This window comes from Setaria italica, chromosome II, assembly GCF_000263155.2.
Source record: "Setaria italica strain Yugu1 chromosome II, Setaria_italica_v2.0, whole genome shotgun sequence".
NCBI lineage: Eukaryota > Viridiplantae > Streptophyta > Magnoliopsida > Poales > Poaceae > Setaria > Setaria italica.
In genome coordinates this window covers 25180851-25203707 of record NC_028451.1, presented here as the reverse complement: position 1 = coordinate 25203707, position 22857 = coordinate 25180851, and the positions used below count along the sequence as shown (strand labels likewise).

Sequence of the window (22857 nt, the reverse complement as noted above, 5' to 3'; positions counted from 1 at the left end):
GCTTTCTTACTACAAAGTCCCAAGCACCTTTCGTTTCTCTTATAACCACTGTAGATTCAGCATGAGCAAAGATGCTATCTATGTATGGTTTACGCGGTGAACAAAGCCTGCCAAGTCCAGGAGGGAAAAGAATTGATGCTTGACTACCTACCAAGTTAAGTAATTTTCGCTACACCTGATGCTTTAAGGGATACCAAAAGTAAGAGGTTATCAATCAACCTCTATCATGCATTAGAGTGGCGGATCCGGGACTTAAAGAGGTGATGCTTATTTTCCCCTCATTCCTCCTCTATTTCTCTTCTTCCTCCTCCTTTTCTTACTCCTCCCCCAAGGGTGGGTGTGGGTGGGGGAGGGGGGCTCCATGAACTATGTGGAGGTAGGGGGCTTCAACCCCCTTCCCACATTGGATCCGCTCCTGATGCACTGTCTGGAAGATAAACCGTTGCGGGTGAATGTAATGGACACAAAGCATGCTTATTTGGATTCGATGTCCGTCTTGCTCGAGTCATATCAAGGATTTATTTGTACCTTTCATGCCATAAGTTAGGCATTTTTTTAGCTATTTTGTTGTTAATTGACTTGAAACGAATGCTGAAACATTTTAGCAGCTACAGTGGATATTGACAATGACATGGAACTGTGTGCATTGGAGGGAGGCTAACAATAATGTTGCCTGCTAGACACAGCAATGAGCCTATGACAAACGGTGGACATGTTCAGAGGCCCTTGGTGTGCACAGCAAAAGCAAGGGAGAGCTACAGATTTCCATCAAGTTGCTTGTCCAAAAATTGGAGTCAAATTGCTGCTAGCTGCATGGCCTTCTTCTCCTTGGTGGGCGGTTCTGCAGAACACCAAAAGAAGAACCACGCAGTCAGTGATTTTGTAGACAAAATTCGGAATTACTGCCGAAGCAAGTGGGGTGAACAGAAAGGGGTGGATTTGCTAGTTGATTATAGGCTTCTGTGGGGCGGTCCTTGAATAGGACCTCTGCCACCGCCCCTGCCAGTGGCTCTTGATCCTCATTACCACCAGTCGCCTCCTTTCTGAGCACGGACTTGCCGGAGAAGGATGCATAGCTGCGGCTGCACCACGCCCTGGAGCTCGACGATGGCCACGATTAATCGCCGCACCCTCGGCTGGCCACTTCCGTTGTTTGCTTTGTGCTTTGAGGATGGCTTATTGAACTGGTGTGATCCCAGTCAGGAACCCGATCGGGATGCAGGAATCCTTCTTTTGTTCAACTTCAAGCCAGATGGGCACAAGTGTTTTTATTGTGAAAATCATTATCACCTTGGCAACACATCTTCACAAAAGTTCCTGCGAGCGAGATGAGGGGAACTTTATCAATATTTCTCCAGCGAAAAAAAAAATGTCTGCACTTTACATCCGGCATCAGCCCATCAGAACAGGACCACAGCAAAGTACAACACTCACCCAGTAGCCAGTATCCAACTTGATCGGTAGATGCCTCTGGCAACTGTGACGAACTAGCCGAGGGCAATCTGAAGGCAGCAATTCTGCACTTCAGCAACATGTAATTCACGTTGGCTGATGAAAACAAATATTGCACCGATTTGTTATTGGAAATACTTACCAAGTAGCACATTTTTGTTATGATTTTCATAAACAAATGGGCACAGAAACAAAATAAGAGTAAACATATACATTTCTAATCTTGCCTTAGGAGCTCGCGAAATGGTGATCATCTGATGTCTAGAAGCACTCAGGTAGCAAACAAAAAAAATGCGTATTGTTATTTTCTTCTACCAACGTCTACTGCATTGAAGAAAGAAAATACAATAAATTCTGCAGGAATTTCCATATACACTATCAAGAAGAGATGAAGCAATATGGTATACTAGTCTTGGCATAGCTAAAATAAAATGAAAAACAAACAAAAATAATAGACCAACCTAGGAGAAACTAGGCTGCTTTGTATTATAGGAGATTACACATCAAAATTTGTCTCGGCAAGGACTCCACTATTACTTGTGCCCCTGGAAAAGTTAATTACAAAATTTCAGCTCAAAAGCTTTATCATCAACCTAACTCATAGTTCATTTCCTGATATGCATATAGTTTCCAAGACCATGTGCAGTAGTAGCATGTGCAGTGGGCATGAAAATGCATATGTGGTTGTGTCCATCGACCTTATAATCTAAAACAAATAAAAAAACACTCAGCCGGTGGGAAAGACTGCCCCCACACTATTACACTAATAGCCTGATTGGTTGGTTGTACGAGGCTCAGCTTGGCTGACTGGATGCAACGGTCCAACGATTTGTTTCCTGGCCTGGGCAGTGGGCCTAGCCCGTCACATGCAAAAGGGCACCGCGAGCCAGGCTCCTCAGATACGGAGGAAAAGCTCGTTTCCTCGGAGCCTGGCTCTGGCGATGCGGAGACGGTGCGCGCGGGCGAGCGCGGGAGTGGCGAAAATGGCCGTGCGCATGCACGCGGGAAGATTCCACCCTCCTTTCGCACCATCACCCGTCTATAAATCCTCATCATCGGTCCTCCCACTACCTCGCTCGCCATTTTCGCCTAGCAAGTGAACTCTCCTCTTCCTCTCAGATTTCCTAACCTCCCCATGTTCTTGTTCGTGAATCTTGCAGTCCTAACCTCTCCTCTCTTGTTTTGCAGCGGGGATTTCCTGATGCTTTCATTTGGCAAGGCAAGTGTTCCCACTTTCCCCTCGATTTCCCCTTTGATTTAACCCTAGATCCTATGAAAAAGGCAACTTTTCCTCTTGATTTCTTCTCGATTTGATACGATCCCGATGGTTAATGGCGAGTTTTATTTTGCAGGATTGCAGATCTGCCTGACCTCCATCTCTTCCCCTTTGATTTGTGCGTTGACCTGCTTCCTGCTGCTCCTGTTGCGGTAAAAAAAATGCATTACCCCCTCCTCCCTCCTACCTCCTATCCACAAATGTTGTGATTGCGGCTGTATGTTTGTGTGGTGCTCTGGATGATATTCATGTGACGAAAATGTTGTGGGATTTATCTGGTTCATGGTAGTACATGTTAAAGCAATGTTGTTGTATGATAAAATATGAGCTTACATGTCCATACCAATGATGTCTTATTTGTTGTTTTGAGCATTTGTTCATGTCAATGGTGCCTTTGCTATAGATCTGAGCATACTTGTCCATGTCAATGATGCTTTTGTTATGATTCTGAGCATTCTTGTCCATGTCAGTGATGCCATTGCTATAGATTTTTCTACTGGTGCCTATTAGTCATACCATGTGCAAAAACTTAAGCATATGTTACTTGTTTTTATTCATATAGATGGCTCTTGAAGACAAGAGACAAATGCTTATTGTTCATGCAGCTGCTCTAGTCACTGCTATGTATGCATTCCATTTTAGTAGGCTTAGAATGGGTCAAAGCTCACACCCTCATATTACTTATGCCCCAATGAGTGCTATGGATGCGGAGTGATTAAAGAACTTGGATAAAATTTATAACTGCAATGATATTGAATGTGTAAACATGCTTTGCATGAGAAGAGCCTCCTTTTTTTAGCTAGTTAATTTGCTTAGGGAGAGGAATTTGTTGAGAGACAGCATGCATAGCAGTGTAGAAGAGCAAGTTGCAATGTTTCTCCATGTTGTCGGCCATAACCAACGCTTTAGAGGCATTCAAGTTTGCGTGTAACCGTTGAGAGGGCATTTGTGGCTTTGAAAAATAGATTTCGCATTATTGGCAACAAACCTTTCCATCCATTCAAGACACAAGTCAAATTGGTGCTTGCATGTTGCATTTTACACAACTGGATACTTGGTCATGGAATAGATAAGGTTATTCCTCTTGAGTCCTCTTGGGAGCCCAACAATAATGCCCCTCATGGGCACGGGGTTGCCATGGATAACAACTCAGCATGGGCTGCAATTAGGGATGAATGAGCTAATCACATGCGGGCTAATAGGGGTCACTCTCACATCTAGATTAATGTAGTAGGTTACTGCACTTGTATTCTGGACTTGTATGCTTTGGATGACTATGTGTTCCTATTTCTGTTGGATATTTTGGATGCTGAGACGTTGGACAAGATGCTATGATGATTATTTCTCTCATTTATTTTGTTTTGTCCGAGACATTGGACAAGTTGCTATGATCATTATTTCTCTTCTTTACTTATTTTTGACTGAGGTATAGGTAATGGGCATTATGCAATGATGATTCATTAATTATTTGACTTATTTTATGATTGAGGCAATGTTCATTATGCAATGATGACTAATGAATCTAATTGGTCCTATTACTTGTTTTAATGTATCTTTTTGATTGAAACATTTCTCCCTATTCCTTTCCATTCCTTACCTCTAAGTTGGGTGGCACTAGGATATGGCACAAGAGAATGTTCAGGTAGGGGCAATGGATTTGCTTAAGGCGATGGCACAAGAGAATGCTGCTACCCAGGTAGCTGGCCAAGTTGTTGCCCAGCCTGCTGCTGGTGCTGCTCCTCCAGGCTAGCAGCCTAGAGCTGCAATGAGGTGGACCAGTGTCATGTCCTTATTTGTGCTTCGACGCATGTGTCAGCTCATCTCAACTGGAGTTAAAACTGACAAAGGTTTCAAAAAAGTGCACTTAAACCAAGTTATCAAGGCTCTGCAAGAGTTTTCAGGAAATGAGGTGATTGTCACCCAAGTCTACAACCATCTGTGCAAGTGGAGGTAGAGGTGGGTCAGGGTGACCAAGCTTAGAGAGCTTAGTGGTACTTTGTGGGATGAGGACAACTTCATGATCACTTTGGAGGAGGAGCACTACAATGGATACATCAAGGTGTGTTTGGCTACTAATATGTGTTATTGCATTCATTTCATTGCTTAGTATCTTAATCATATATGACCATTCCACCAATGCATTTCAGGCACACCCTAAAGATGCTGAGTTGTTGAACAAGCTTATAGAGAACTACCAGGAGATGTAGGTCATCTTTGGCAATGCTCTAGCAACAGGGACGTTTGCAATAGGGTGTGGTGAGGCTTTGGGATCCCCATCTGACTTTGCTGAGAGCTCACTTAAGGTTGAACCAGACACCATAAAGATTGATGATGTGCCAAAGTTGTTTGGGGAGGCACCTAAGAATCAGGACGCTGGTGCTAGTAGTGGTTCTGGTGGTGGCAATAAGAGGTAGAGCTCCATGCTTAGTGAGGACATTGCTAGCATGACTGGCATGACAAACGCAGTGAACAATGTTGCAGATGCTATTCGTTCAACCAAGGTCGAGGACTCCCACCCTGAGCTATATGGTGTTGTCATGTTCATGCCTGGGTTTACTGAGGAAGCTTTGATGGTTGCATATAGCCACCTGCTAGACAACAAGGCTCTGGGAGGTGCATTTGTTAATATGAATGATGCCCACCGTGTCATGTGGCTGCAGACTTTCTGGGCCAAGCACTACGACATGTAGATGGTGAGGGTCTAGAGCTGGTTGATCCATATTTTGTGCAGTGAGCTCTTGGTGCCTGATTTTGTGCAGTGAGCTCCTGATGGCTTTGGTGAAGTGCCCCTAATGACCTGCTTGTCGGATTTAGTAGCCCGGTAGTCCACCAGGGGGTACCCAAGTGGTTGATTTGTAGGTAAGGATGATTGCGAAACCAAGAACTCGAAGGTGATCGCGAGAACATGAAGGGGACACGAGGGTTTTAGATAGGTTCGGGCCTCCGGAGAGTAATACCCTACGTCCTGTATGCGTGGATTGTATTGCTTCATATGAGATGAGTTGTCTGCAAGGGATGCCCTTGGTCGCCTTATATAGGCTGACGATTAAGAATTACAAGTCGGTTTGAATCTAATCTACTCGGTATTTACATGGAAAGCAATCTAAGTTGGACTGCAAATCGCGTCCCACGATATCTAGGCAAATTTGGACTGTCTAGTTGCCTTGACGTGTACTTCAAGTAACATCATGGCCTCGGCTCGCACGCCCTAGACGGGCGGACCCACTTGTTAGGTCCGACTAGTATTCTAGTCGGTGGGGATCCATGGAGTACCCATATCCCTCACTGCTAGTGGCTTGTTTTGGTGGCCTTGTGCTGTCCCAACTTGCTACTCCAACTTGCTTGATAGTTGGGACAAAAAGGCTTTGTTGCTGCTGCTGCATTGACAAAAAGCGTCCCATTTGGCTAGTAGTTTCAGCTTATTTGGTCATAAGCAGGATTTAAGCTGTTCCAAATAGGGTCTTAGAATGCTATGATATTTCAATTTTCAGTCCGCACAGCATGTCAACTCCACTAGTAAAACAGAATCATTAGTCTGTAAGACCTGTAAATTGGGAGATATGAATGATTTGTCTTCCAAAATGTAGGTCGCTGCTTCTATTTAATTTCAACAAATTACATCTTGTACTTCTGATGTGGTCAAAGTGCAAAAGGAATATCCTGTATTGCTTATGAAGTTATCTGTCTTTTTCAATAATGCTGTGTACCTTTCTGTTCCAGTACCACCAGCTTATATGTTATCATATATGGGAACAAAAAGGGCTTTGCTGTTGTTGCTGCTGCTGCACTGACTAATGCTTGATCATTGCTTATTATCCAGGAAATTAGAATTCACGATTTACAAGCTCAAGGAGATGGGGAAGATATTTGAGAAAGATATCATGATGATCTGCGATCAATTCCAAAGGCTGGACACAGGAAACTGTGGCAAGATTACGCTTTCGGACCTTCTGGAGAGCCACCACTTGGTCGCAGAACCTAGAGACAAGAAAAAGGGGAAGAAATCATAACAGGTGTGTCAGGGCACACAAACTGTAGAGCAGTATTAGAATTTTGATCCAAGAAGTATACAAAGTATACTAAGAGGCTGGGAGTTTCTCCTGATTCTGTGAAGTGATTTTAAGAGAATCACTTTCAGCCACAGAATTACTTCTCTTAGAGAATCAGCTCCCATAGAGAATCAGAATGAGATGGAGCTCTATCAAACAGACCCAAAATCAGCAGGGCTAGAATAAGGAGGCATCCTCCTACACAGAATGGAAAGGCCAGAACCCGTCGAAAGTAGATTTTCTCCGTAGAAGTTGCTGTTGCTCTCCGGATAATTCTACCTACAAATGGTTGAAAGATGATTAATGGTTGAAAGATGATTAGTGTGAATAGGAGGCGGTTGTAAATATGAACAATTATACAGGGTGTTCATTTCAGATTCTTTTACGAGTATATATATGTGGTGGAGGATTAGGCATTTTAATTTTTACCGAGCATTTCTGGGGCCCGCAAAAATAGATGTTCGTGGCCAGAGTTGAGGTGCATGGAATGAGTTCAGTGTCTTTGGAAAACACGTGAATGTCGTTGTTTTTTTTCTTTTGCGAAACATAATTACTCACCCCGTGTCCTGCCCTAGGCCCGCCCTGCAAAATGATCTTCGTGGGCTCCTGCAGACTCCTGCGTTTGTGAAGGCTTGCAGGCTTAGCAGGACAGCCCGCAACTGCCTTCGCCTGCATCGGCATCGTAGAAGTCCGCCTTCGCCTTCGCCCGCAGCCCGCAACCGCCTTCGCCTTCGCCTGCATCACATTTGCAACAATGTCCATGCCTCCAAATGGTGTTATATGGGGCTCCTTGCTAGCTTCCTGCAGGGTGCACGGAAGCGTTTCAATCGGCATACAGGCTGCAGAGCACCGTCTGAAGCTTGAACCAAGTTGTGCTGCAACTCATGTGCACCGTCACAAATATAAGAATATTCTGGCCCAAGTTGAGTTGCATGGTATGAGATCATGTGTCGACCAAACACATATGGTCTGTATAAATTCAGGTTCGGGCGGCAGGATGCAGAATCAGCGGAAAAAGTCCATTTGTATGCATTAGATCCCACACATTTATTTTCGATATGATGATGATGCTCCACGACTGATGGGATCAAGATAACATCAGCCACTATAGTGACATTTATTTATATGTGCTGATTTTGCTTTCAGTAGAGGTCATCATTTCAATTTTTTATTGGAGATCATTTCATTTTCTGACCACCAAGAAAGCATCAAACAATACAAGTATACATCCTTATGCAAAGGAATGGCCATATAACGCATCAACCAACCCAAACACGGCATCCATCTTCGCCCAATTATTACAGGAATAATCTCATGTTCAGAGAACCTGGATGCACGCAGCCAAACCAAGGTTCCACGAAATTGCTGGCATGGTGGCAAGTTGCTGCTGATCCCTTCCCGAAATGGCGTCGATTTTGTCAATCTGCTGCTGGTTGCTTGGTCGTCTTCTCCTTTGTTGCTGGTTCTGAAGAACACCAGAAACCGAATCAGGGTCAGCAAATTGATACACGAAATTCTGAATTACTGGTTACTGCTGAGGTGATTGGAGTGAACAGAAATGGTGGATTAGTTGGTCAGTTACTTGAGATGAGGGCCTTGGGACGGTCCTTGAAGAGGATCGTGTGCCGGATGATGACAATCACCTTAGGAGCTTGTGAATGTCGACTGACATTTGCATCGTTAAGGTGCAGGGTGGTGTAAACATTTGTAGCTCAAATCGACTGAATTTCTATGCATAAACAACTTGAGTCACAAGAATACAACCACCTATGGGGCCTGTTTAGTTCCCCAAACTCCCAACTTTGACACTATAAAAAAGAAAATTTCCCATCACATCAAACTTGCGTTACATGCATCGAGTACTAAATGTAGATGAAATTAAAAACTAATTGCATAGTTTTGTTGTACTTTGCGAGACGAATCTTTTGAGCCTAATTAGTCAATATTTGGATAATAATTCACAAATACAAACGAAACGCTACAGTGCTACAACAGTGATTTTACATCTCCAAAGTTGGGCAACTAAACAAGGCCATGGTTGATTGGGCTATACATGTCTAATAGAGATTAGCTTCAAAACAACAATAGCAGCATATCTGCTAGCTCTTGTAGTCCTGTCTCTATGTAATCAAAATATAATTGGCTATTTGGCTACAATTACTGATGAACAGCATACTGACGCAAGGTCCATTATGCAAAATTAGTGCAGAAAATTGACGGTACTAACCTATTGAAAGATCATTGGTGCAGCAACATCTGTCAAAGAGAAGTTTTGTCCACAATAAGGAAGTGCAGCCGAGTAGCATGTAATCCACATACCTGAACAACGAGATAGTCATACATTGGGCACAGAAATTGGAATTTCAGAGTCCAGAATTAACAAGTAATTATCATAGTGCATGAAAAGGGATAACCATATGATTGAGATATAAATGCATCATGTAATTTCCCGGGATGCCCAAATAATTAACCAGAGAAACATGTAGAAGCTAATATGTCGACTGAACTTCTATGTACAGTGTAGGAGTATAGGACTATGGGTGACTTCGCATATACTAACCAGTTGATGGAAGTTTCAAGTTGACTTCTATGTAGAGTATAGGAGTATAGGACCATGGGTGACTAATATGTACAGTATAGGAGTAGAATATTATGAGGCTAAAAAATGGATAGGTTCGAAGGGCGCAGAATATCAGAGTACAGAATTACTACTAGTTTCAGTGTAAAAACATAAGGGTGTATAACTGTACCCTGCAGCAGTAGTACCTCAAGGCAATAAGCAGTAATCCAAGCAGGTTCTCTTAAATTGGCTAAACTCATGTATCTGCAGAATAAGTAAATTAGGAATGAAAATTACTGAAGCTAAAGTACAGAGGATGAAGCTTATTTTTGAAGGTTTAAAACTTCGAGACTCGAACAACAGGGTACTGCAAAGTTTTGTATCTATCAATAGTTGCACCGACTCTCATACTAGACTGATCTAGTCAAAAGGACTAGAAAGGAAAAAAAATCATTGAGTAACAAAATAGCAAGGAGCACGATGTGAACTTAACTTCTGAATGGTACAGTTAAAATGTACTAACCAGTTTCATTACATGATGGGAGATACATGTCGAGATCTTCAGAGTTGAAACTTGACAACATAGAATCGTCCATCGATATAAAAGATTTCTATAAGGCTACAGGAATGTACAGTTCCAAGAAGAGCTCTGCTAAAGAAAGGAAAAAAAAGGAATATTGTTACTTTATTAGTACTCTTATTAATATTGTCTGCTAAAATGTCAGATAACAGAATTATCTCTATTTTCTCAATGGTGTTTTCCACAAAATCATGGGTTGTGCCGATAGGATTTTCGTTGGGAAAAGTACACAGAGCATGATTAAAAATCATATTCATTGTTGCTGGTAGATCATCAAATGTGGAGAAAGAAACATGAGCATGAATCTAAGTAATACTATTTATGATGGAAAAAAGGGGGGAAACGCATGTAAAGCATTGCTGGTTGGCTTATACTCAGTTACACATGACCAAGCAACTGCTACTCTGCTAGCTCACACAGCACATCATGAAAATAGATGCAGCACCCATGAAACAGTATAATTCTGTTTTCCTGGGTATCAAGGGTCGACGACATCGCCCCAACGTATCAAGGGTCGACCACATCACCCCCTCACCTCAAGTACAAATGACCCCTACAGTGGTTTTCCTAGGTGGTTTTGCATAGCTGGAGTGCTGAGAATAACTAATTTGCCAACTCTACAATATTAGAAAGTGAAAAGCACCACAAATAACCACAACAACGAACAGAGCAGATCAGCAAACTAGGATTAAACTGCTAAATGGTGTATATACTAACCAATTTATTTACGGTGTGGAAAGCACATGCTGACAAAATGTTCATACCTAACAGCTCGTAACTATGAACCGAATAACCGATAGAGAGCAAATCGTATGAGTTAGATGAACGCACATTTGAAACAGAGACCTGCAGAGTAATACTGAGTAAGAACAAGTGGATTATATGGAGCAGTGACTGCGTTGAATAAACAGAACGAGCATGAGGTTAGGAAAATTGAAGCAGGTGAAATTAGTGGAACGAGTAGAACACAGGAAAGTGCATGTTACCTTGATTGATCAGGCTCTGACTACTGGAACGGTTCCAATCAGCTTGCGGCACTGCCTTCTTAGGTCCTCGCTGTTGCCATCCCGGACATCTAATATCTGCAGTGAACTTGGGAGGCCGCCCTTGGGGAGCGCCCGGATGGCTGGACAGCTGTCGATCTCCAATTCTTGCAGGGAATTAGGGAGGCTCTCCTTGGGCAGTGAGCGGATGGCTGAGCAGTTGTAGATTGATAATTTTCGCAGGGAGTTAGGGAGGCTGTCCTTGGGCAGTGACTGGAAGCCTCCTCCGGTGATTAATAATTCTTGCAGGGAATCAGGGAGGCTGCCCCTGTGCAGGGAGTGGATAATGCCTGGAGTGCCGGGAATCACTAATGTTTCGAGGTTTGCCAGTTTCTGTAGGCCCGCCGGGAGGCACTGCAGCTTGCGGCAATACAATTGGAGTCCCAGTTACTTGAGATGAGGGCCTTGGGACGGTCCTTGAAGAGGATCTTGTGCCGGATGATGACAATCACCTCCAGCTCCACATCCGCCGACGACGGTGACTCTTGATCCCCGGCACCACCACCGCCACTCACCTTCTTCCTGAGCACAAGCAGAGGCTTCTTGAGCGTCACCTTCATCCCGGCGAGCTCGCGGTACCCCATCGTGAAGGTGTACCCAGCCTGCAACGACCGCCGCGTTGCATCAATAACAGCTTCAGAAAAGGAACCAGACACCAAGAGGGGACAAGGGACGGGATCTCGGGGTCCTTGCCTTGGAAGAGGAGGAGGGCGAGGGGGTGGAGCCGAGGTGGCCAATGTGGAGTCCCAGTATGTCACTGGCGAATGAGGGCATGAGGCCTGCACCACACCCTGCAGCTCCACGACGGCCCACTCTGGGCACGACGACTCGCCGCACCCGCAGCGCCAAATTATCCCTTGCTTTCCGCACCCTTTTCCCCGGGTTTTGTTTGGCTCGCGCCAATGCCGGATAAGCCGATAAGTGGGAAATTTGAGAAGCTTGAGAACACCACATGCTACCCAGAGGTACATTCTGAATTCCATAGATTTTATAGTATGATCATGTACAAAAAAACTTTTCCCTTCAAAAAATGTACCATGAAAATTCCAATACTACATTACTTTAGTTTTTTAACAAGAAAATTATCTTTCAAAGACATTACACAATAACATGCTCTGTTCTGTTCTGGATGAAATTGTTCTGCACAATACAATAATACAAAAATAACAGAAACTTTGCAGTAACACCAAATTCGAAGGGAATATAAAAAGCTCATGCAAATTGAGGGCGTGCCTTTTGGCCGAATGCCAAATTTTTTAGATATGCTTTCAGTGTTCAAACACATTTTACTTATGAACACGAACAATAGTCTTGGATATCAGAAAAGGTTGTCAGTTTGTTTTTTCACTTTGAGAAGCTGCTCTCTTTGCTCCCCTAGAGATTAGTGCACGAGGACATTCAAAAGATGTGATGCAGTAGAATGGTGGATGGCTTTGGGCATGCTTCGAGCTTTTGGGATGACTTATTGAACCGGTGTCGTGCCTATTAGAATCTTACCGGGAGCAAACTTTCTCTTGATGGTTCAGTCCAGTGTCGTCCTTGCATCCTGGTAGGAACATGAGAGACTTGTCCAACTTCTAGCCTGACGAATAGAAGTAAATCTCTTTGAAGATATCTGTGATCTTGTCAAGCCGCGTCTGGACAAAAAAAATTCCTGCTAGTCAGGTTAGCTACATAGTTGTAAATACTTGATCAATATTTATTGAGGGAAAACAATATTTGGAGTATACTACTTGTATCACGGCAGACAAGAGCAGGATTGCAACACTAACCACGTATCTAGGTCATGAGTGTCTACAACCGTGATGATTAGCGGATGCACATGGAAACTCTGATGAACTTGAGGGCAATCTGAAGGCGCATTCAGTACAAAGCTGCTCAAAATGGCTGCTTGTGCAAATAGACAATAGCAGGACGCGGCCAAGTCGTTGAATAGAAGCAGGGAACAGATGAGCACTTGAAACCCAGGAAGGAGTTTTTCCAACATACATAGGTTCTGTGTCCACACGTCCTCCAAAGAGATGATCTGCAAAACTAAAGGAACACCAGAAATTTCACAGAAATTTTCACATTAGCTGTGTGTTGGGGGGAAATATTAACAAAATCCTAATGCCCTTAATACAACAATCATGAAGGTCCAGGTCCACCTGCGGTGATGACGATTGCCGCCTGCCCAGCATGGGCAGGGAACATCCAGCTCCGTCTCGCCCGACCCAGGGTACTGGGGTCGGACACTCCCGACCCCTCGATGGCAAAACTCCATCTCGCCCGACCCACGGTCCCAGGGTCGGATGCGCCCGACCCCTCGCCGCAAGGTTCCGCCTCGCCCAACCCCGGGCGTAGGGGGTCGGACTCATCCGGACCCACAAGACAAGGGTCCACCTCGGGTGCAGACCGGCAGACGAGGGCGTGGATCTCGTGGGCCCCTCACCGATCTTGCCATAAATGCGCCGCGGCTCTGGCGCGCGGAAAGGCGCCCGCACCCCTCGACATGACCGCCACAAGTACCCGGACGAAACACTGTAGCCACGACCGCACAGGCTACAGTGGCCGCGGCTCCCCCTGATTCATCATAGGGCACTCATGGCATGCGCCGCCCGGCACAGGAGGGAGCTCCGCCCGTTCTCGCACCCCGCGTATCCGGCGACAGGGACGCGACGTCCGTGTCCCACGGACCGTAGTAAGCAGGACAACAGGGTTCAGCCGTCTCCCCCAACGTGCACAGTTTCCACGACCGAACACCATCATCATGCTTGGCGGCAGCAGTCGCCACGAAGCTCGTCGATAGGATCCGAAGACAGCCGTCCTCCTTCGGTGGACGCGCTGACAGGAGCCGAAGGCCGGAGCAGGAGGCGGCGACCCGGGGACTTGATCCTTCTCCTTGTACTTTACTTTACGTAGCTTATCTCTTTTACTTCTCCTCACACTCGGTTCACCTGTAACCCTGAGCCCTCCTTGCGCTATAAAAGGAGAACCAGGGGCCCCAATACCGGGAGGACTCTGAAGCCAACAGAACACACACACTCACCTTTAGAGCATCAGTGCACACCCAAGAGACTTGGGACCGGCTCCCTCTCTCGCCCGTTTGTACCCCCTACTACAGACCTCGCGTGGGCAACACGAGCAGCTCCTCATACTGGACGTAGGGCTTTCCTCGCCCGAAACAATCTAATCCCGTGTCTTCCCACGTCACCATCCGAAGCCTTACGCGCATAAAAGAAAATTCACTAGCCATAGTCTTGATCCGCTAATCTTGACAACGATACTGTGTAAATAATAGCAAAGTTCTTCCTAGTGTCAGTAGCTACTAGTTAGCATGGTAGCAAACAAAGATCACACTACTCTGTCATGGGAAATCCTTACAAAATAGAAACTTTTTTGCAAAGTGGCACAGCAACAAAACAAGGAGTTAACATATATGTGAAGGTGAAAATATGAAAAGTGCAATGATTTGCAAAACCTTAGGAGCTTGTGAATGACGACTGACATTTGCATCATTAAGGTGCAGGGTGGTGTAAACATTTGTAGCTCAAATCGACTGAATTTCTATGCATAAACAACTTTAGTCACAAGAATACAACAACCTATGGTTGATTGGGCTATACATGTCTAATAGAGATTAGCTTCAAAACAACTATAACAGCATATCTGCTAGCTCTTGTAGTCCTGTCTCTATGTAATCAAAATATAATTGGCTATTTGGCTACAATTACTGATGAACAGCATACTGACGCAAGGTCCATTATGCAAAATTAGTGAAGAAAATTGACGGTACTAACCTATTCAAAGATCATTGGTGCAGCAACATCTGCCAAAGAGAAGTTTCGTCCACAATAAGGAAGTGCAGCCGAGTAGCATGTAAGCCACAAACCTGAACAACAAGATAGTCATACATTGGGCACAGAAATTAGAATTTCAAAGTCCAGAATTAACAAGTAATTATCATAGTGCATGAAAAGGGATAACCATACGATTGAGATACAAATGCATCATGTAATTTCCCTGGATGCCCAAATAATTAACCAGAGAAACATGTAGAAGCTAATATGTGGACTGAACTTCTAAGTGTAGGAGTACAGGACTATGGGTGACTTTGCATATACTAACCAGTCTTATGCACAGGATGGAAGTTTCAAGTTGACTTCTATGTAGAGTATAGGAGTATAGGACCATGGGTGACTAATACGTACAGTATAGAAGTAGAATATTATGAGGCTAAAAAATGGATGGGTTCGAAGGGCCCAGAATATCAGAGTACAGAACTACTACTAGTTTCAGTGTAAAAAACATAAAGGTGTATAACTGTACCCTGCAGCAGTAGTACCTCAAGGCAATAAGCAGTAATCCAAGCAGGTTCTCTTAAATTGGCTAAACTCATGTATTTGCCGAATAAGTAGATTAGGAATGAAAATTACTGAAGCTAAAGTACAGAGGATGAAGCTTATTTTTGAAGGTTTAAAACTTCGAGACTCGAACAACAGGGTACTGCAAAGTTTTGTATCTATCAATAGTTGCACCGACTCTCATACTAGACTGATCTAGTCAAGGACTAGAAAGGAAAAAAAAATCAGAGTAACAAAATAGCAAGGAGCACGATGTGAACTTAACTTCTGAATGGTACAGTTAAAATGTACTAACCAGTTTTATTACACAGAATCGTCCATCGATATAGAAAGATTTCTATAAGGCTACAGGAATGTACAGTTCCAAGAAGAGCTCTGCTAAAGAAAGGGAAAAAAAAGGAATGATAAAACTTTATTAGTAAACTAGGATTAAACTGCTAAATGGTGTATGTACAAACCAATTTATTTACGGTGTGGAAGGCACCTGCTGATAAAATGTTCATACCTTACAGCTCGTAACTATGAACCGAATAACCGATAGAGAGCAAATCGTATGAGTTAGATGAATGCACATTTGAAACAGAGACCTGCAGAGTAATACTGAGTAAGAACAAGTGGATTATATGGAGCAGTGACTGCGTTGAAATAAACAGAACGAGCATGAGGTTAGGAAAATTGAAGCAGGTGAAATTAGTGGAACGAGTAGAACACAGGAAAGTGCATGCTACCTTGATTGATCAGGCTCTGACTACTGGAACGGTTCCAATCAGCTTGCGGCACTACCTTCTTAGGTCCTCGCTGTTGCCACGGCAGACATCTAACACCTGCAGTGAACTTGGGAGGCCACCCTTGGGGAGCGCCCGGATGGCTGGACAGTCGGAGATCTCTAATTCTTGCAGGGAATCAGGGAGGCCCTCCTTGGGCAGTGAGCGGATGGCTGAGCAGCAGGAGATCCCTAATTCTTGCAGGGAATTAGGGAGGCTCTCCTTGGGCAGTGAGCGGATGGCTGAGCAGTTGTAGATTGATAATTTTCGCAGGGAGTTAGGGAGGCTGTCCTTGGGCAGTGACTGGAAGCCTCCTCCGGTGATTAATAATTCTTGCAGGGAATCCGGGAGGCTGCCCCTGTGCAGGGAGTGGATAATGGCTGGAGTGCCGGGAATCACTAATGTTTCGAGGTTTGCCAGTTTCTGTAGGCCCGCCGGGAGGCACTGCAGCTTGCGGCAATACAATTGGAGTCGCTTTAGGGAGGTGAGGAACTGCAATGCCTCGTCCTGCTCCTTTGTGAAGCGCTCCATGTCCCCCATCAAAATGGATAAACTGGTGAGGGAGGAAGAGAAGAGTCTGCAGATGGGTGCGGCAAGGACACTCGCGACGTCATCCGTCTCCAGCGACTGCAGTTGAAGCATCTCCGACTCCAAGGGCTCCTCTGAACATTCAATGGAGAAGAAATTGGGAGTTTGATAGACGGATAATTTGCGGAGGCAGCCGTTGGCAAGGAGATGCCCCAAATCCGCGCCTCCTAAATCCCCGCATCTCGCAATCGACAACTCCGTGAGAGAGGCGAGGTTTGAGAGGGGCGCCAGCGTCTCCATGCGAGAGAGATTGAGGTATTGCAGGGAGGTTGGGAAGGGGAAACAAGAAGAAGAGGGCCAAGGGGAAACAAGGAACTTGGGGCATTCCCTAACCCTCAAGGAAACGAGAGAGGTCAGACCTTGGAGCCCTCCTCCCTTTTCACCACCGTGTGGTGAATCGGGGCGGAGGCTTAGCTCTGGGCACCTCCGAATCTGCAGCCTCTGTAGTTGGGGAGGTAAGAGCAGCAACCCATCTGTTGCTATTTCCTCCTTTCCCTCCTCCAGCTGCTCCACCACACCAAACCCTGTAATCTTCTCGCATCTATAAATGGACAGATCTGAGAGCTGCGGCATGCAAGAGAGCATTTGTCCTATATCCTTCCCACTAAACATGTTGCAATCCGATAGATCCAGAAACTTTATAGATGACGACAGCTTTTGGAGGACATCGAGTGGCAGGAGAGGGCAATTGCGTCTTATAACCAAGCTCTCTAGTCCGGTTAACTTGTCAAAGCCCAATACCGTCCAGAACGACACCGTCATATCCTGAGCACGGCCCTTTCCTTCAATGCGCATCGTATGGTCACGACGATCATTCCAGTACCTCACTGACCCAAAGTCTAAACCAACTCTGTATATCCGAACATTGCGCAGAGAGCTGGTCCAAGGAACAGGAGGCAAGGACACCAGTTTCGGACAGCAACTAATCGTCAGCTCTTGTAGTCTAGGAAACGTGGTCTTCTGCTCCTGCTCACTGCAAGTAGAATTAGAAAATTGCAGCTCCACGAGTTCAGGGCATATTCTGATGATGAGCTCTTCCAAGTGGGATAACAGTTGATCGGAGCTACCTACGACCCATCTTTGCAGCCTTGCTAAATGTACAAGTTCTATCCTTTTCAAATTTTTAAAGTGTTGGCCAGGGATATTACTCGAAATTTCTTTAGCAGCCCCATTAACTAGCTGAAACTCACCGATAGGTGGAAACACTTTCCAAGCCACATAATCTAGGCAAAGAGATTCCAAGTTTTCAACCGAGAGGTTCACACCTAGCCATGAAGGGCAGGTGGCACCCCCATGCCCTGTAATGCTTAGCTTTAGAAGATTGCTATGTGGCTTGAGGCCTTCGAGAACATGTTCTTCACGTGCACGATCATCCTTGTTGGATTGTGTATCATTCCAAATCAATATCAACTCCTGCAAGTGTTTCTTCTGCATTAACTTTGCTTCATCTGCTTCTTCCCTTCCTTCAACTTTTTCAAGGCTGTCGATACTCAATGATCCGCAAAGCTCTAGCAAATGTCCCATCTGCGTCAATTCGAAACCCTTACTTTCTTTTCTGACCTCAAATCTTCTTAGCTCTTGTAGTGATTTTAATCTCCCCACTTCAAAAATGCTTGCATGCATTTCATCGTCTGGAACTAGAAAATGGCGCAACTTTAAGAGATTGCCCATATGTCTTGGTAAATCGTAAGAACTACGACATTCTTTTATATCTACGACCCTGAGGTGGTAAAATCTTGAAATGTCCTTGGGTGTTTGTGATCCTGCTATCCGAAGATAACGGAGATGGACAAGGTTTGAAAAGTTGTGCAATAAGTCTTCCACACTATGGTTTCCTCCAGATATAAAAATAACACGAATAGCTTTTGCTTTACTGAACAAACCACGAAAAGTCTTCACAAAGCTACCTTGATGTTCCCCAAATAACATCAATGAGTGTAGGTTCTCAAATTTCAACTTTTTCCCCAGCACACTAAAACCTTCCTTACAGATATCAAAAGTCTTCCTGTCCTTGACACTTGACTCATCTATGTTGATAGATAAGTGGCGTATCGACTGGGGGATTTGTAAGGATCTCAAATTATTTGAACTACATATGCTAAGACATTCATCTGCTGAAACCTTTCTAGCTAACTCATGTAGTAGATCATGAATAATATAATAAGTGTTCCCATCTGCATCTTCTTCCCTCTTGAACAATCCATGATTAACCAGTTCTGTCAAATAGTTTAGTCCTATAACTTCAATGCTTTTATTTTCACCACGTGAGTGAAGGACATCTAGACCTATCCAAAAGTGAATTAGCTCTTGTTTACCAAACTTGTAATCTTCTGGAAACAATGCACAATAAATGAAGCACTGTTGCAGATGGAAAGGGAGATAGTCAAAGCTAAGCTTCAATGCTGGCATGATATCATGATCCCCATTTTGTGACTCCCATTCTTTACTTTCTAAAACTCTAGTCCAATGATCCTTGTCGAGGTGCTTTCTCAACAATCTCCCGACAGTTTTTGCAGCAAGAGGGGAGCCCTTCAGTTTTCCCACTATTATATTTCCAATATCAACTAATTCACTAGGACGCTCTGTTTCTTCCATGTCGCCAAACACACATGCAAAGAAGAACTTCTCAAATTCTTTGTTGTCTAAACCATTCAGGTCTATCCACTGATCTGTTGTTTTAACTATTTGTGCTACTGCAGGAAACCGAGTTGTTACTAGAATTACACTGCCTTTTGTTTGTCCTTTCCTGAAAGGCACTAGAAAACTTTTCCACTCATCCTCATTACTACAATCCCACATATCATCCAAGACAAGCAAAAACCTTTTAGATTTTAGTTGTTCTTCAATCTTTTTATCTCCACTATTATTTTCGTCTTTTGGGAGTTTATCAGCAATCTCTTGTATCAACCTATGCATGCTGAAACTGACCGATACACATACCCACAATTTTACTTCAAAATGGTTTTTTAGGTCCTCATCATTGTATATGTATTGCGTTAGAGTTGTCTTCCCTATGCCCCCTGGACCAACAATTGGAAGCACTGTAAGATCCTTGTCACAGTATTCTCCCTTGGTAATGTCACGAATAATATTACTTGTCTCCTTCTCTCTAGCATTAAGTTGGGGCTCTATAGGCTCTGAGGTGGTTATGGGCCGAATTGTAGCCATGCGCTGGGAAGCCCTACAGTTAGCTGCCAAGAACTCCAGATTAAGAATGGCAGATACCTTGGCGCACAGAGGCTTTAACTGCTCTACAATCTCCTGCATCTTTCGAGACATCTCGACCCTATCGAACTTAAGTTTTGGTGTTTGTACGAAACCTTCTCTCTGCGGTGCCTCGATGGGACGGGCGGCAGAACTGAGGAATCGACCTCCAGTAGTCGATGCAACATTGGAGTTGCCAACATTTTGAGCATGTGAAACAGAGTAGGATGGAAGGTGTTTACCGACGGTATTGATGGTGCCACGGACACCGGAGATGAGGCCATCCATGCAGCCATCATGAGCCTCTTGGTCCTGGTTGGGCGGTGGCGTCGACGATGAGGCCCTTGCACAGGGCCAAACAGCCCCACACAGGACCCCTCGGCTTGCATCTTCTTTTTCTTCATGAGACTGATTATGGTCAGCAGAGCCGCGGGAGCACTTGGAGAAGCCAGATATTTTTGCGGTAGCAGCAGTAGCGAGCCTACTCATGCAGCCGCTGGCGACCTCTTGGTCGCCCCTGTCGACCGGCGGCATGGGTGGCTTCGAGGAAGCCCTTCCACATGGCCAGACAGCCCGACAAAGGACTCCTCGGCTTGCATCTTCTTCTTGCTCGTCGTTGTCATCATCAGGAGTTTTAGGACCAAGACATGGCCAAGCTCCACATGAGACTCCTCTCGTATCTTCATCCGCGGGCTCATCGCGGGTAGCAGAGCCACCGGAGCCGTAGGAGAAGCCAAGCATCTTTCTAATGTTTCTGGCGATATGGCGGGCATTGAGTGCGTTGTTGTGGAGGCAGCCCCCGCCATGCTCGTCAGCCGCATGGTAGGTGCCGTCGAGCTCGTCCTGGATGCGGAAGTACTCGAGCTCGTCCAGCACGTCGTCGGCCCTGTACGCCAGGCCCCGGAGCTTCTGCAGCAGCTCCGACAGGGCCGGGTTCTGGATCTCCGGGCCGCTGCCACGGTCGCGGTCTCGGGCATTGTTGAGCATGCCCTCCGCGTACAGCAGCTCCATCCTGAGATTTTCAATGTTGGTACCGAGCTCAGTGCTGGCCGCCCACGCCTCCAGCAGCCCGCTCGAAGCGGGCCCCAGAGCCTTGCCGACCATCCATCGCGCCGCCTCGATGCCGAGCTCCGCCATGGCCGGCCGTCAATGGCAACGGCGTGGCCGCAGGCCGCAGCAAGCGGCACACAACTCTGTAACAGCAGAGAAAAGCCCTACTTGAGTTCATGCCATGGTTTCAACTGAGAAAGACGACGACACTGCAAGTCTGCAACACATCGGAGTCGGAGGGGACATGCATGTACGTACCGGTTGAAGCGAGGTGGAACGGAACCGTCAGCAATTTGCCTGATGGTGTGTTGCTGTTTGGAGAGAAGGCGAACTGATCGAGAACTGGCAAATGGAAACTCAAAACTGGCGAGGGAGGCGCGCAAGAGCACTGGTTGACGAGCTAGCAGCGCAGGTGCACAGCCGATGTGTCGCAAGCTTCTTGTGACTTGGCCGTTCCCTGATGATCTGCTTATATAGAATTACAAACGAGGCGAACGCCGATGGGCTTTCAGTTCCTCTGCGCAATTCCAAGGGAAGAGTGCAGAGAGATGGTAAGCCAATCCAGGTCAACTGCAACAACGGTCGGTCAGTCACATCACGTGCTCAGCGAGCTCAACGGTAAAACGAGCAGGAATCTCGATCTGCATGACGCTACGGTGCACAATTTAATTACTAATTACTAAACCAACAGTGATAACGGATCATCACATGATCTCGGAGTTCGGGGAAGAGATGAACTAAGAGGTGTTTGGGAGCACTCCACTCCAGGAAAAATTGCTTCACTCCACCAACTCCAAAAATTTTGCAGCCAAACGCATGCTCCAGCAACTCCGGTTCCAGGAAAAAGGTGGAGCAGGGGGTAGATCCACGTTTTTTATGGAGCACCTCAAGAGGTGCTCCAAAAACCTCCTTTTCAGATCTCCTCATGGAGTGGGGGTTATTTACCCACCATTACCACTGGTTACACAGGTTACCGGTTTGGTTCTTATTTTTCTATCTCCTTCGTCATCTTCATTTCCTTCTCCCATGGGGGCGCAGGCCGAGCTCCGCGGCGGCGCGGCCGGGGCGCAGGCCGGCGGGGCGAGCTCCCCCGCAGCGGCGCGGCCGCGGCGCAGGCCGGCCGGGGGCGAGCTCCCGCGGCAGCGGCGCGGCCGGGGTGCAGGCCGGCGGGGCGAGCTCCCCCGCGGCGGCGCGACCGGGGCGTAGGCCGGCCGGGGGCGACCTCCCGCGGCAGCGGCGCGGCCGGGGCGCAGGCCGGCCGGGGGCGAGCTCCCGCGGCAGCGCGACCGGGGCGTAGGCCGGCCGGGGGCGACCTCCCGCGGCAGCGGCGCGGCCGGGGCGCAGGCCGGCCGGGGGCGAGCTCCCGCGGCAGCGGCGCGGCCGGGGTGCAGGCCGGCGGGGCGAGCTCCCCCGCGGCGGCGCGACCGGGGCGTAGGCCGGCCGGGGGCGACCTCCCGCGGCAGCGGCGCGGCCAGGGCGCAGGCCGGCCGGGGGCGAGCTCCTCGGCCAGGTGCCCACCGTCGTGGCGTTTGCGTGTCCCACCTCCAAAATTTGAGAAGAGAAGAGGAGAGGAGAGAGAGGAAGAAGAGAGGAGAAAATAGAAGAGTATGACATGTGGGTCCGTTTACAAAGGGTAAAATAGAACATTCACAACAAGTGCTCATATTTTTGGAGCTGAAGCACTGCCATTAGCCAAACACGTGCAACAGCTCTATGTTTTTTTGGAGTTGGTGGAGTGGAGCTAGGAAAGTGTGGAGCTGGTGGAGTGGAGCTGATTTTTCTGAGGTGGAGTGCTCCCAAACAGGCCCTAAACTAATCGCTGCAAGAGCATGCAGCATATAGCGTCGCGCCAATTTTTAAAAGAAAGATCGGCGCCAGGGAAGGTCCACCATGTGGGAGGAAACGGCACCTTCGTTCCCGACTTCCAATTGGCTTCCGCGGCTACGTT

The 22857-nt window shown here is 46.3% G+C and overlaps 1 protein-coding gene and 1 pseudogene across 1 annotated transcript; both read right to left on the bottom strand.

Moving 5' to 3' along the window:
* Nucleotides 1-7861: 7861 nt before the first annotated feature.
* Nucleotides 7862-16634, bottom strand: LOC101760759 (annotated as a pseudogene).
* LOC111256381 (putative disease resistance protein RGA4) lies at nt 16083-20996 on the bottom strand. The gene has a single exon (XM_022824297.1). It carries the CDS (start codon nt 20994-20996, stop codon nt 16083-16085), a length of 4914 nt encoding a protein of 1637 aa, XP_022680032.1.
* Nucleotides 20997-22857: the final 1861 nt, after the last annotated feature.